The 13,591-nt window shown below is 37.1% G+C and overlaps 2 protein-coding genes across 6 annotated transcripts; both read right to left on the minus strand.

The window, feature by feature from the left end:
- Positions 1-267: 267 nt before the first annotated feature.
- LOC122051020 lies at positions 268-7,121 on the minus strand. 2 transcript variants are annotated; one of them, XM_042611922.1, is made up of 13 exons: positions 6,844-7,121; positions 6,369-6,709; positions 6,157-6,258; positions 5,200-5,280; positions 4,585-4,694; positions 4,352-4,487; positions 4,178-4,276; positions 2,696-2,801; positions 2,204-2,607; positions 1,957-2,130; positions 1,685-1,882; positions 840-1,157; positions 268-480 (listed from the first exon to the last, which is right to left on the minus strand). In XM_042611922.1, exons 2-13 carry the CDS (start codon positions 6,639-6,641, stop codon positions 388-390), a joined length of 2,094 nt encoding a protein of 697 aa, XP_042467856.1. In that variant the 5' UTR covers positions 6,642-6,709; positions 6,844-7,121; the 3' UTR covers positions 268-387. The 2 variants fall into 2 exon arrangements, with proteins under 2 accessions (XP_042467856.1, XP_042467858.1); XM_042611924.1 differs by having other exon boundaries at positions 2,204-2,601; positions 6,369-7,121.
- Positions 7,122-7,271: 150 nt separating this feature from the next.
- On the minus strand, positions 7,272-10,138 carry LOC122051021 (uncharacterized protein At1g10890-like). Of its 4 annotated transcripts, XM_042611927.1 has the most exons (6): positions 9,982-10,084; positions 9,868-9,880; positions 9,567-9,704; positions 9,221-9,415; positions 7,833-8,052; positions 7,272-7,705 (listed from the first exon to the last, which is right to left on the minus strand). In XM_042611927.1, exons 3-6 carry the CDS (start codon positions 9,677-9,679, stop codon positions 7,439-7,441), a joined length of 795 nt encoding a protein of 264 aa, XP_042467861.1. In that variant the 5' UTR covers positions 9,680-9,704; positions 9,868-9,880; positions 9,982-10,084; the 3' UTR covers positions 7,272-7,438. The 4 variants fall into 4 exon arrangements, with proteins under 4 accessions (XP_042467861.1, XP_042467860.1, XP_042467862.1 ...); XM_042611926.1 differs by lacking the exon at positions 9,868-9,880 and having other exon boundaries at positions 9,982-10,138; XM_042611928.1 differs by having other exon boundaries at positions 9,221-9,412; positions 9,868-10,097.
- Between the last annotated feature and the right edge of the window lie 3,453 nt (positions 10,139-13,591).

The following is a 13,591-nucleotide window of genomic DNA, read 5'->3' on the forward strand; positions in this document are numbered from 1 at the left end:
GTGATTTATGAGCGGGAATCCCAGATCCCTGAACAACCCTAATCCCTTATTCATTGGATGAACTAGATCTCACCTATTTATTTAATAGATGAAGTCTAATTCACCCACCCAATGAATAAATAAGATTTCTTATGATTTAAAAAATTCTAGATCAGGGGATCTGATTTCATGATTTATACCTCCTCTTAAACACATTCATAACAAATTTTCAAGTTCGAACGCAAATTAAGCAAATCCTGCAATCGATATATCACCCTAGTAGAAATCTTTTTTAATCAATATATCACAAGTTTATTAAAGATGTAGACCAATTCAATAAACTAATACACAGAAATTAAATATATATAAAAAGTTGAGAAGTAATCAATTATAATTTACACAACAAATCTATAAAAAAATCTGTTGAATGACGGTATCGGCATTCCCGTTATACTGCATCAGGAGATGAATTGCATCTGCCCGGGGCAAAGCCAGGAATTCCTGCAGAGGAATTATATCAGAGTTATCTAGAAACCCAGTAGGACAAAGAAAAATAACATTCGCTAAATAGAATTAGGATTTTTTTTTTAACAAAACTAAACAGAGGCAGAAGATGCTAAACATGATTCTTGGCATTTTATTTTCAACTGATTTAGCAAATTGAAAGTTGCGTAAACAATTAGATGAACATCATCATTTATGATGGAAGGTGGCAGGTTTCCTTATCCACTTTGTGGAAGTTCTAGGCGAACTATGTTCGCTCTATCAATCAGAGTAGGTTAGGAAGTATTAGAAAATGGACAAGACGAAGAACAAATAAAAGTATCCAACAGAATTGTGTGCTGCCATGCAAGACTTACCATAACTTTAAGTATGGCATTTTCATCACAAACATTTTCACCAGGTGATACTTGAGAGCTGCTACCATCTTCCTGAATTTTGCTATTAGAACATATAGTCATTTGAGAAGATCCATTTGTATCATCTGCAGCTGGCTTGGCTGCAGGATTACTGAATAATGGATACTCAATTTCTTTCAGTTGATCTATTTTCAAGAACTGCTCAAATCTGTCTTTGCACATCTGAAGCTTAAACCACTCGTTATGTGTATGAAGTGTCGCTCTCACTATTTTCATTAGTTGTGGTTCTTGAATGCCAAGCTTCCAACCCATTGCAACCTGCCCAAATAGAAAAGACATCAATTGGCACAACGATTTTAAATGATGCAGAAATGCTAATTACACTTTCTGGATGTAAAAAAATACAGCACAGTGCGCGAAGCTCCCGCTATGCAGGTCCCGGGGAATGATCCATTATACGCAGTCTTACCCTGCTTTTTGCAAGAGGATGTTTTCAGGATTTGAACCATGACCTTTTTGGTCACAAAGCAACAACTTTACCGTTGCACCAAGGCTCCCCTTCAATTACATTTTCTGGATGTAATGAACATAAATCTAGAATACAACTAATTGACTCAACCCTGTTATTGAAACAACTTTCATGCATTAAATAAATGATAACTATTACTAAGGAAGAGAATAAATTGTCACGGATGATTCGATCAAACTGTTTCCCTCTTTTATTACTAGCCAATCAGTTTAATGAATGTGGCATAACAATTATGACCAATCGACTAGCATGGTTAACAAGTACACACTCCTAAAAAAGAGTACCTTTTGCTTGAATCAAGGAAACAAGAATTCACCTGCAGAGATGTTGCAAGGATGGGCAATGGTACTGCTTTTGTAAGAACTTCTTCACAAGGTTTAAGTAAACATGCTAATGTCTCCTTCAAAGGTTTCAGCAGATCTTCATTTTTCGTAGCTAAAGGGGCTAAATGAGCGCGTGCCACCATAAGAGCCTTCTCATGTTCACCGCTATTGACTAGAGAGAGAAACTCAAACTGAAAACATTGCATAGATTAGAGTGATTCCAATCCTTACGTGTTTATCAAAGATAACAAGATAGGATAGTTACCTGTTTTAGCTGGAAAAGTAGATGAGGATTTTGAATAAAGAAGTCTGGATCAATCACCTTTATTTCTTCAACTACTTTTGCAGTCATCCCCTTGTAAGTCAGATCCCTCATCTCTAGAATAATATCATATTTATTCTCTACATGTTTCATACTTTCAAATAAATGTTTTGATACCTGAATAAGAGAACAAAATAATCAATCTATAAATACTGGACTTCACTCGAGAAAAAATGAAATCAATCTTTACATGATCCTCCTGGACAGTATCCTCCAAACAACCAACTGGCACATGCAAAATTTCTTGGGTAGGCATCTCCATCAGAGATGAACATGGAGCATACTCTTGTTCTTCAACCCGTCCTCTCCATTTTTTTCGTCTTTTTTGTCCTGTCGCATAATTTCTGCCACTCCTAAATCTTCTACAAGAAGTCTCTTGATGAGTAATATCACTGGTGCTGCAGTTTTCATTATTGTCAACCACTTCACATGCAAATCTTATTTCACCAATGCTTGTTGAATCAGCATAAGATTCTGGAACACCTTCAGCATCAGCATTGTCCACAGAAGTTTCACCATCAGAGAATTTACTGCTGGTGCATTCTATGTTTGACGAAGAGCAATCTCTTGATGAATTATTTTCTTGTTCTGATGCTATATCAAAAGATGTTAGGGAAATGCAACAATAGCAAGGATTTAATTATTGTACTGGAGGTTGAGCTCATTGGAAACAACATTATACCTGGTGGAGAATGAGAAACACCATCAATAATGCCCCTATAAATACAATACTCATGAAGAAGCTTGTCGAGAATTGAAAGATCCAGTTTCATTCGGCATAGTTCATTCTGTAACAAATCAAAGAAGAAGAAATAATGGATCTCCATTTTCCACTGGATAAGTTAGCATGAAAGTTGAAATAATGGATTTGACTATCTAGATAAGCATGAAATAATGGTGCTAATATATCCTACCATTAGGAGCATAATGCAATGGCAAATCCACCTCGCTCACACATCTCCTTTATTGATAAGATCTACCTTTTCCCTATTTCCACAGCTTGGTCATTTAATAACACGTGAATATTTAAGAATTATCAATGTTCCCTCTCCAGTCCTCGCCCTCCCTTATCCAGCTTGTTATTTCCCCCTTTCAATATGTCTTCTCCCTCCTCTCTTCCACTTCTTCCTTCATCTTCTCTTTCCTCTTGTCTCTTCTTCCTCCTTCCTAGGTCTTAATTCTCCTCCCCACTTTTCTCTATTCACAGCAAAGTACATTAAATTTGCTATAATATTGCAGCTATTAGCTTTGCCAAACTGATTTGCATTTCTATATATAAGTTGATTAATTACAGAAAACTGATGATCTCTCATGTGTCTCTAAATAAGTAAATTGTGTTAAGTTGATGATGTTGATATAAACATAATGTGCTTACTAAAACATGTTTACTAATATCCCTCTGAACAAAAACATGGATATGCTACATTTGGTTGTTTTCCATTTAGAAACTACCAACGTGAAACATTTGTCATTGGTCTATGACTTTAGTGAGTTTAATTTGAGTAGGTTTTGTGTTCTTAAAATCCTACTTTCAGATCCTGGCCCGCCAATGGCTCCTTCTCGTAATCATGAGTTCACAATCTAGTCTAGAACTATGTTGCTCACTCAAACTGTGGCATCCTCTGAATTGCATCCTCCTCTTAATTGACTCGACACCCATAGCGAGCATTGAGGGGGATAACTTATTGTGTCAAACCTAACCACTACAAGACCTATTGACATCGTCTAAACACTTCTGCACAAGCTTTGATGTTATGGAGTCCTTATGGTAGGTAGCAATAGTTTCTTTCTTTCTTGTAATTCTCTTATGCTTGAAGTGTCAGTGGTCATCAACCTGCCAGCTAAACTTCCTTTTTCATACAGTGATTTATTAGCTGAAGAGAGGTGTCTAGACCAGCAATATACATAAGCATATTGTGAATTGGAAATGTATCATACATAATTCAAGAAAGACAATCCTTGGTAAGCATAAGAAAGTTATTTAAGAACTCAATGATCATATTTTTACAAGAAATATGCAGGTATATAATTCCAGCTTTCAGGTGTTAAGTGCAAATGAATTTGACTATTGGAAGTCCATGAAGATACAACAAAAGCTAGACAATGATGAACTAAATAGTGTTTTTAATGGTACAACATAAGAAATGTGTCATTAGAGAAGAACCTGAAATGCATGTAACAGATCTCCTTTAGCCATTCTTAAGCTATCAATTGCTCCTTGTCTTGTCAACTCCACAGCATGTGCTAGGGCTTGAACATCAACCTGAATGTTTAAACTAATGGCATGAATCTAATAAAATAAAATCTTGAAAAGACAAGTAATAATCAAGGCAGTTACTTCATCAAAAGGAGGTGCCTCATACACAGCATCCTGCGCTGTTGCATGAGGATCCCTGCCCTCAAGCAATAATCTTTCCATCGGATCCAAGATAGGGGATGAAACACCTTGACGATGGCAAAACATTCTATGAATGCTGTATAAAGAAATTATAAGGTCACAAAAACTGTTACTAGTTAACAAACACAAACATGTATTTTTAGATAATATAAAAAAGGAGGAAAATTACATACCTTATTAGGTATCTTAACGTCAGAGAAAAAATTGGATCATAGGCATGCAAATGAGATCTTAATATGGAAGTTATGAGCCCAGCAAGATCCAATCGTCTTCTTTCAGACCACTGATTCACAAGAGACAGTCTTTTTTTCAGAACCTCAATCTTGCAATTCTACAATTGGATTCATAGGCAGATAGCAAAAGCCTACATGAAACTTTCAGTTATGCTACTACTACAAGACATTTCAACAATAGCAAAAACACTGTACTGTTTAGAGCATATAAAACCCATATGCTGGTAAATTTGTATCCGCCATATTCAAATTATGATCAACTTGCAAAATGTCAAAACTTCACTTTGTAAAACAAACAAAGGAGGAATTAATTAGATTTCAGAGCATGACCTCTTATGATCATGGATTGTCAAAACTAAACACCACAATTCCCAACAGTTGCGCACAGTATAAATAAAATAAGTAGTGAGCTTTTTATAGCATAGGAAGGCAAACATTAAGAGCTTCCACAAAGAATGTTTTACAAAAGAGAAACCTAAATTTATCTACATGTATCAAGTCCGAACAGGAAATAAGCTGCCAATTGCATATATCAAGGAGAGCTTGTGTCAATACCTCATAAGCCACAGGAGAACTTTGGTCATCCTTGTCAAATATCAATACCAGAAGCAAATGTTTGAACTCCTCATAAGCTTCCTTCAGATAGGAAAAAATTGTCAGAACTTAAAAAAAAAGAGTGGGAAAAAAGGATGTCTCAACATGAAAAATATAGGTTAAACTTTAGTAAAAAAAAAATAATAGGTCATAACAAATACGAATAAACTGTAGCAAAACTAAAAAAATCTAATAATTTTATTACATAAGCGATGATTGACCACAAAAACACTCCCTTCTGCAAATGAATCAAATTTATGATAAAATGAAAAAAAAAAAAAGAAGTATAATATGATAGTTATATCTAGAAATTTCAGTACAATAGTCAAGATAAGCTCAAGCTTTAATTTCTAGTCAGTCTATACATTTGTTACATTTGTGTCAACCATAAGTAGTCCACGATTCTATGCATCTTAAATGGTAATTTGAATCCTAAATCCTGTGTATACAAGTAGAATGAGCTCATCGAACTTTACAGAGACATTCTAGTTCTATACATCCTAGAGAGGTAGAGGGCCGCTAGGTACATGGAATCTAATACTCCAGTGTACAAGTAGAACGTGATTATTGCAATCTAAATCTTCACAGCCAACTCAAGCTAATTAGGTGGAGAAGCTAATTGGTCTCCATTCTATGTTTAGTTTGTGAAACCTTCAAACGAAATTTTCTCAAGCATTCTAGCTTGGCAGCCATGTTGCTGCAATTCCAATACACGCAATAAAAAACGAAGGGGCATCAACAAAATATCACAACGCGCAAGCAAGTAAAATATCACAACGCGCAAGCAAGAGCAACGCTAGTTGTAAATTTCATATACCCAGCCATAACCAACCAACCATAAATATTCCTGTTCTATTCATCAAAAGAATCATTGGCCAAAATGTTAAAAGAAGCAGAACCAAATAACAAATTACTTACCGGGTACGCATCGAGGGCACGGGGAGCGAGATCAACGCGAAGGCACTGAATAGCCGAATCACGATCCCCCGCCGTCCCACTCCTCAAAAGCTCAATAAATTTCTGCAAAAGAAGCATTTTTAATTATACGATAAAATATTTACCCTCCGCGATAAAAAAAAAACTAATTTTCTTTCTAAAAGAGATTCGACTACTTTAGGGTAGAAAATTACTTGTTTTTGCAGCCAGAAGAGTATCCGGCGTTCGTCAAGGAGCGCGGGGACGTGAAGGCGAAGCAGGTCGATGGCAGCGTCGACTTTGCCGGCCTCGATGGAGCGGCGGATCTGGCGTATTAGACGGAGGGAGCGATAGGAGGAAGCGGAGGAGGAGCAGGGGGAGGCGGGGGGAGAAGAGGAGGGGTCATCGGGGAAGAGTAGGCGGTCGGACTTGGCGAAATCGACGACGAGGGAGTCGAGCGCGTCCCAATTCACCGGCACGGAATCCATCGATGACTACGAGGACAGAGATGTGATCTTGGAACCCGAGGACACGGAACCCGAGGTCGACCCTTGATCTTTTATAGCAACGGCGAACAAAAAAATAACAAACAAAAAAAACTCAGAAATTTAAAAGAAATGAATTCGATTATTGTTATATTTAGCAATGTTTTAATTGCCGTCAAAATGCAAGAAAGAAACCGATCGATACAAAAGAGAACGACATCTTTGCATTTGATTTGAACAACAAACAAATCGACCCCTTTCAGAACCACTGACAAGCACGTCGCAGCTGCAGTCATTGCACTGAGAAGATTTGTGTATAAAGGATATCAGTTCCCAGTGCTGAATCAGAAGCATAATCTCTTTTTTTCTGTGAATTTATGTATAAAAGACATCTAAACTTCTTTCAAGAAAGTGAAAGCAATTGAAAAACATGCTTCACAGTCCACTGCTAGTAGAGATGATTGGATTTTCGTATGCACAATGTTTCAGTAGAAACCTAATACTGCAATATGTGCTTATGATAGATACACTACAATATGTCTTACGGGACACACCACCAACTGCTTTGCCCATATCAATCTTTCAACAAGCCAACTAGCCATATGATTAAATAGGCCGGGGAAAGGACCAAAATGGCGTAAATCATCCTCGATATGAAATTGAAATTTTCTTGATTCAGTTTGATCTCCACAATTTGAACAGCTGGTAATTAGCTGGTACCAGGCTAACAAGAGGCAACAGCACATCCTGGTTTTTTTGGGTCAGAAATATAACGGCCAAACTTAATTCCTCAGTTTCTCTCACTTGACTCCGAATGCAAAGGATAACTTCGGACGAGACTTGTTCTTGCCTAATAGCTTCGTCTGATTTGCTCTTTCTTCTTTCTCCTCCATCTTCTTTCTTCGCATTGCTTCTTCCTTTTCTTTCTGAATTCTTTCCAGCTCCAGATACCGCTCCAGCTCTTTTTGCTGCTGCTCCAAAGCTTCTTTCCTTTGGGCCTCTTCCACTTTTCTACGGTTCTCCTCGAGCATCTTCTCCAGCTCCTCCCTCTCTCTTCGCTCTCGTTCCTGCAAGGCCAATGGGGCAAAGCACATCGAACAACACAGTGAATCATGTAGTTCAATTCCAAATCAATATTTTATGTTTATCTATCAATAACAAAGCACATTTTGCAAGGTTAATGAGTATACTAACCGCTTTCTCCCTTGCCTCGATAAGAGCTGCTTCCTTTTCTTTCTCAAGTTGAGCTGCAACCTCAACGACTAACTTTTTGCGGCCTTCTTCAATTCGTCTTTGTATCTCAAGCTTGATCTCCTCGGAGTTTAGAGACTCCTCAACCTTCTTTTTGATAGCTTCCTCAATCCGCAAAGCAGTTTCTTCTTCTATGAGTTTCAGTTCTGCTTCCTTTTGTCGCCTGTTCGTGGAATAAGGATGTTAACAAGAGAACTGTCGTCAAAAAAAAAAAAAAAAAGCAACAAAATGTAGTCTGGGGATATTCTCATAAGCCAGATGAACAGCCTTGAACTAGATCACTGAACAGCATGATAAGTTACATTAATCATGATTTGCCAAGCCTTCCTAAAATACAAGATTATGTTTTTTAGGCATACCTCTAAAGAATCCAGATCCAAACAAATGAATTATCAAACTGGTGAACAGTAGATAAAGCAGGCACCAATTGCATCATCAAATATAACAAGTTGAACTATACCAGTAGCTTCCTTGAGAATAGCCTGTGGAAGAAAATGTCAAGTAACTTGTACAGGTTTAAAACTAGTCACTTAAACACAACAATTTCTCCATCATTAATACACAGCCGCCACACTATACAAGTTCTCAATTTGCAACCATCGAAGGCAGAGACAGTGCAATTTCCCATTCTTTTATTTCTTTTTCATTTTTTTTCACTTGGAAGTGCGGGTAAAATTAGAAGTGCTTTTCAAACTCCAATGAGCAAACAAATAGCAAATGCCACTGACTGCACTGTTTTTAAATTGGGACATGCCACTGGGTTGTTCAGGGCCTTAGCTCCCCAGCTCAGGAAATCCAGACTGAAAATAAAGAAGAAAAATTAAAACCATGTCAGTTGGTCCAGGTCATCATGTGGTTTGATTGATCCTCGAACAGAGTTAAGTGATCTATGACTGCTATAGGGCTCCAAATTACTGAATTTGGCACCAAATTTTGGTTGACTTGGTCAAGCTAGCAAGTCCAGTCCCCCTTCCAAAGAACACTAACTGAAGGTGAAGTAGTTTCATAAATTCAGGACACTAGAAACTTTAGTTATCAACTGCTTTGAAGGAATGAGTGTCGTAGCAGTCTAAACATAGGACTTGTCAAGGGTGTCCCCTTGTTATTCTTTGCTAACACAGACCCTGCTATATTCATCTTTCTTATTTACAAGTAAAATAAAGGTTGAAACTTTAAACACACGCTTCACAAATTAATTTGAACAATGGTTCCAGCTGCACCACCTCCCTCCTCCTCACACGCACTCTCACACCATAAAATGCACAGAACAGAAGTATTGCAACTAAACTAAAGCCTCAAGATCCTCTCCAGAGTAGAAGATAAACTCTTACCGTTTCTTCTCCTCTTCCAATCTTTGTCTTTCATGCAAATCAAGACTAGGGCTTTCAGACTTGCTTAAGACCGAATTTGATATGCTCCTACTCCTCTGCCTTCTGTGTCTTCTTGGTGGCGGAGATCGACTAACTCTTCTTTGAGGACTTGGAGAGTGACTCTTTCGCCATCTTGGTGAAGGAGAACGACTTCTTCTACAAATAGAGAGATGTTTTCAGACAATTACATTAATAACATTTAGAAACGCTCAACAGTTAGGAAAAACCATTATTCTCCAGGCACGACCTTAAACAAAAAGATATAAAAGCAGGCAAGTGAACGCTCATGGGAATTAAGGCAGATCACCTATAAGAATAGGGGGATCGGCTGCGATCCCTTCTGCTCCTCCTGCTGCTGTACCGGGGAGAAGGAGAGCGCCTTCTCCTATAAGAAGGAGATCGAGATACCGTCCGAGGCATTTCTTTTTGTACAAGCTCAATCAATCTAGCAAAAAAAGATCCGATTAAAAAAAAATTTAAAGGACAAAAACAAACTTCTCTGGCAACAATAATCCCATAAACAATCAAAGCAAAATAACAAAAAAAAAACGACATATTGAACAGATAAGTCATTTAGACTAATATCAACAAAAAAATTTTAATTTTACCAAAAACCATAGCCTCCGATTGTCGATATTTTCATCCAAGGACCGGAAGAAACCAAAATTAGTTGCCACGCAGGAGTACGAAAGGCGATTGTCACGGAAAATAGAAGGGATTACCGCAGCCAAACGAGGCGATTGCTCGACGGGATGCAATCTGGAGGCGGGGGGGCCGAGGAAGAGAAAGATTGAAGCAGCCGATTGGAACTAGTCCACGAGATCGGAGGTGGAAAATAAAATTAGGGATTGGGAGGCGAAGAATAATAATATTGGCGGAAGTACCAAACCGGCCGAATGTCTCGGCCCATTTAAACCTAAATCGGCCCATGCAAACTGTTGGGAAACTTGTGAGAAGCATCCAAGTTGAGATGCAAAATATAATTGAGTGTTAAAGTTAATTATATGATTTTCATAAATCACATTATGGATTCTAAATAGTCATAAAAGTATTTTATTTTTTTTTACTTTCATTGGCACTAAATTCTTTCTTTTTTGTAAAATTTTTCATTGAATATTAGTCAAAATATAGTTCTCGTGAGGCTCAATTCAAAACATTAAATAATTTTTATAAACCTTGTAAATTATAGTATGGTTCTAATTAGCTACAAATACATCACTTATTTTAGTCAACTATTTTCTTAGATTTTTTTTATTTAGGAGTGCTAGAGGATTAAGGAAAAGGCTTTAGGATAGAAGGTTTGCACAGGCTCGAAAAGATTTTATTTTTATCATCAATTTTTTATCAATATTTCAAATCGTTAGTGTCTAATTAAGATAAATTGAACTAATTAGAATGCGTTATTATTTCATTGTCAACGATTATGTTGATTATCGATTTATATGATAAGGGCATTCTAAGTTCATAAACATGATACACTTAATTAGATAGATCCGGGTAAATCGACTAGAAGGGATGTTGAATAATCTGAAAAAATAAATCTAGACATTTCTCGTTCTTTGGACTCAGGTTAACAACAATAGTGTAATAGAAATAAATAATACAAAAAATTGAAAGAAGAGATTCGAAATTTTACTTGGTTATAATCAGGGTGATTGTTAATCCAAGACAATGACAATACTAGAAAAACTCTTTTGTGTAGGCAGAGAAACCTCTTACAATCTTTGAACGCTCAGACTATTGCTAGGAATTGAATGCTTGAGTTGATTGATTATTTCCTAACTCCAGGGGCCTTTTTATAGCTCTTGAAAATTCTATCTATAACTTGAGGGTGCCTCCCAAGGGTATGGAGGGCACCTCCAACGAGACGGTACGGATAAAACTTTATCCGCTACGAACGACCACTTTGGCCAGGTCGAGGGTGCCCTCTACATCATGGAGGGCGCCCTCAATCATGGAGGGTGCCCTCTACCTGCAGCATATAAATAGCTTCATCCTTCCTTTAGATCTTCTGTTGCTCCGTTCGCTTGGGTGATTGCGGTCAATCGAAATAGGGCTCACCCAAACCCAATTTCCGACTTTCTCCTCGAGCAGGCTTCCGCTCCTGCTTCTCGTCCCTTGAACGCCGCATACGTTCTTCTCGTCCACCTGTGTACTCTTCCGCGGCACCTCGTCCCTTAGACACACCAAGCCTGTCGGTTCTCTCCCGTATCATCCTTCTCGCTAGCCGCGTCTACTGCTCGACTTCTTGTGCTCCTGAATTCCTGCACACTTAGACACAGGGATTAAACCAAAACAGGACTTAACCTAACTTAGTTGATCACACCAAAAATAACCTTGGGGATCCAACAATCTTTGATGTGAGTCATCCAAGTTAAGTTAGGATAAAACAATCATAAGGTAAAGATAAAATTACAAAAATAAATAAAATTACAATTATGCAATAAGGTGCAAAGATAAAGATTTTCAAAATTTAAATTTTGAACTACCTACCACTAAATTTAATTTTCCCTTTTCCCCTTTTGATCACGAAAAAAATTAGAGTACATAATAAAAATCTAAGGGTAAAAAAGTTTTAACGGGGAAAAAAATTTGCAATAAAAAAATCTAAGTGAAATTTTGAAAAACAAAATTCTAAGTGAAGTTTGCAAGTTAAATGAAAAATATTTTAAATGTTAAACCATTAACAAAAATTGAAAACATTTAATTAACAATTTTATGCTTATCAGTTTGTCAATTAAATATTCAATTCAAAAATTAACTTCCAGAATGTGACGAGGCACTAAGCCTTCTTGGTTATTGGATTATCAACCACTTCTAGACAAAGCCGTTTAATGAATTTAAATATTTAATCTACTATCTGAAAGCCTAATAGAAATTTTAATTCAAATATTCTTTAAGAACCTAATATAGGTTCCTTCCTACTGGGTTAATTAGAAATTTACGGGGAACGTAATTTTTTGGAATTTTTATAATTTGACTTTTATGAAATATAAAATACCAGTTCAGATTTCTATATTTCCTAATATTTTCAGTGTATGAACATGCATGATTTTTCAGATTTTCTATCTTTGTTTTTAATTTATCATTTTCTATTTACAGATTACCATATAAATCTAGTGGACATGTTTTGGACAATTGTATTTTCATATCTATATTTTCTTTTTCTAACTTGCAACATTCTTTTGTTAATAACTTCACAAATTTAAACAATTTGTTAGGTGGGAGAGATCGTACCTTACTTACCTTGTCGATCTTGTTGTCCATAGCTCCCCCTGAACTGTTGCTTTCTTCTGTTGACGCTCTCCCTTCATCGATGCTCTCGATGCTTATTTCGGATGAGCTTGCTTCGTGTTCGTCTTCTTGGTAACTTGCCATCAATGCAAGTCTAGAGAAAGCTTTGACCTCTGATTCGGACGACGTTTCGTCCCACGTCGCCTTTAGGGTTTTATGTTTGTTTGTTTGGACGGGCTTCTTGTCTTTGCCTTTGTCCTTCTTCTTCAATTTACAGCGATTGTCTTTTACATACCCTTCTTCATCGCAGTGGTAGCATTTTATTTCCTTCTTCTTCTACCCTGCACTTGATTAAATTGTTTAGATTTAAATAATTTTTAAAATTTACGTACCATCAGCGCTATTTCATCATCATCGAAGGAGGATTTTGACTCTTGTTCGTCCATTTTTGCTTTAAGAATAATATTGTGTTTTGGCTCCTTTTTTTGAATCTGCACATCTTGTTTCATGAACTTTAAAAGTAGAGAATAATTCATCTAAAGTAACAGATTTAAGTTCCTTAGAGATATAATAGTCATCCACTAATGATACCCATTCTTTATTTCTAGGGAAAGCATTAAATGTGTACCTTAGCGAATCTCGGTTGCTTACATTTTCTCCGAGATTCGAAAGACCGGTGATTAGTTCCTTGATTCTTGAGTGAAGATGTGTGCTACAGTCTCGTCTTCTTCTAATCGGAGGTTGCTAATCTGGTTGCGAAGTAAGTCCCGTTTTGCAAGTTTTGCCTCCGAGATTCCTTCGTGAAGTTCCAGGAATTTTTCCCAGAGCTCCTTGACGGACTCGTAAGCTCTGATCCGGTTGATTTCTTGTGGCGATAGGACGCTCAGCAGATGAAATTCTGCTTTGTCGTTTGCCACGAAGTCGACTTGTTCCTTCTTTGTCCAGTGGAATTTATCTTTACCTTCGGATGATGAAAAATCAACCTCCATTATCAAAAATAAATCAAAATCAGTCTTGAAAAATACATCCATCTTCTTTTTCCAATTCGCGAAGTCCCCTTCGACCTTCGGTGGGTGAATGCTTGATCCGATCATCTCG

Source organism: Zingiber officinale, chromosome 3A (assembly GCF_018446385.1).
Source record: "Zingiber officinale cultivar Zhangliang chromosome 3A, Zo_v1.1, whole genome shotgun sequence".
Taxonomy (NCBI): Eukaryota; Viridiplantae; Streptophyta; class Magnoliopsida; order Zingiberales; family Zingiberaceae; genus Zingiber; species Zingiber officinale.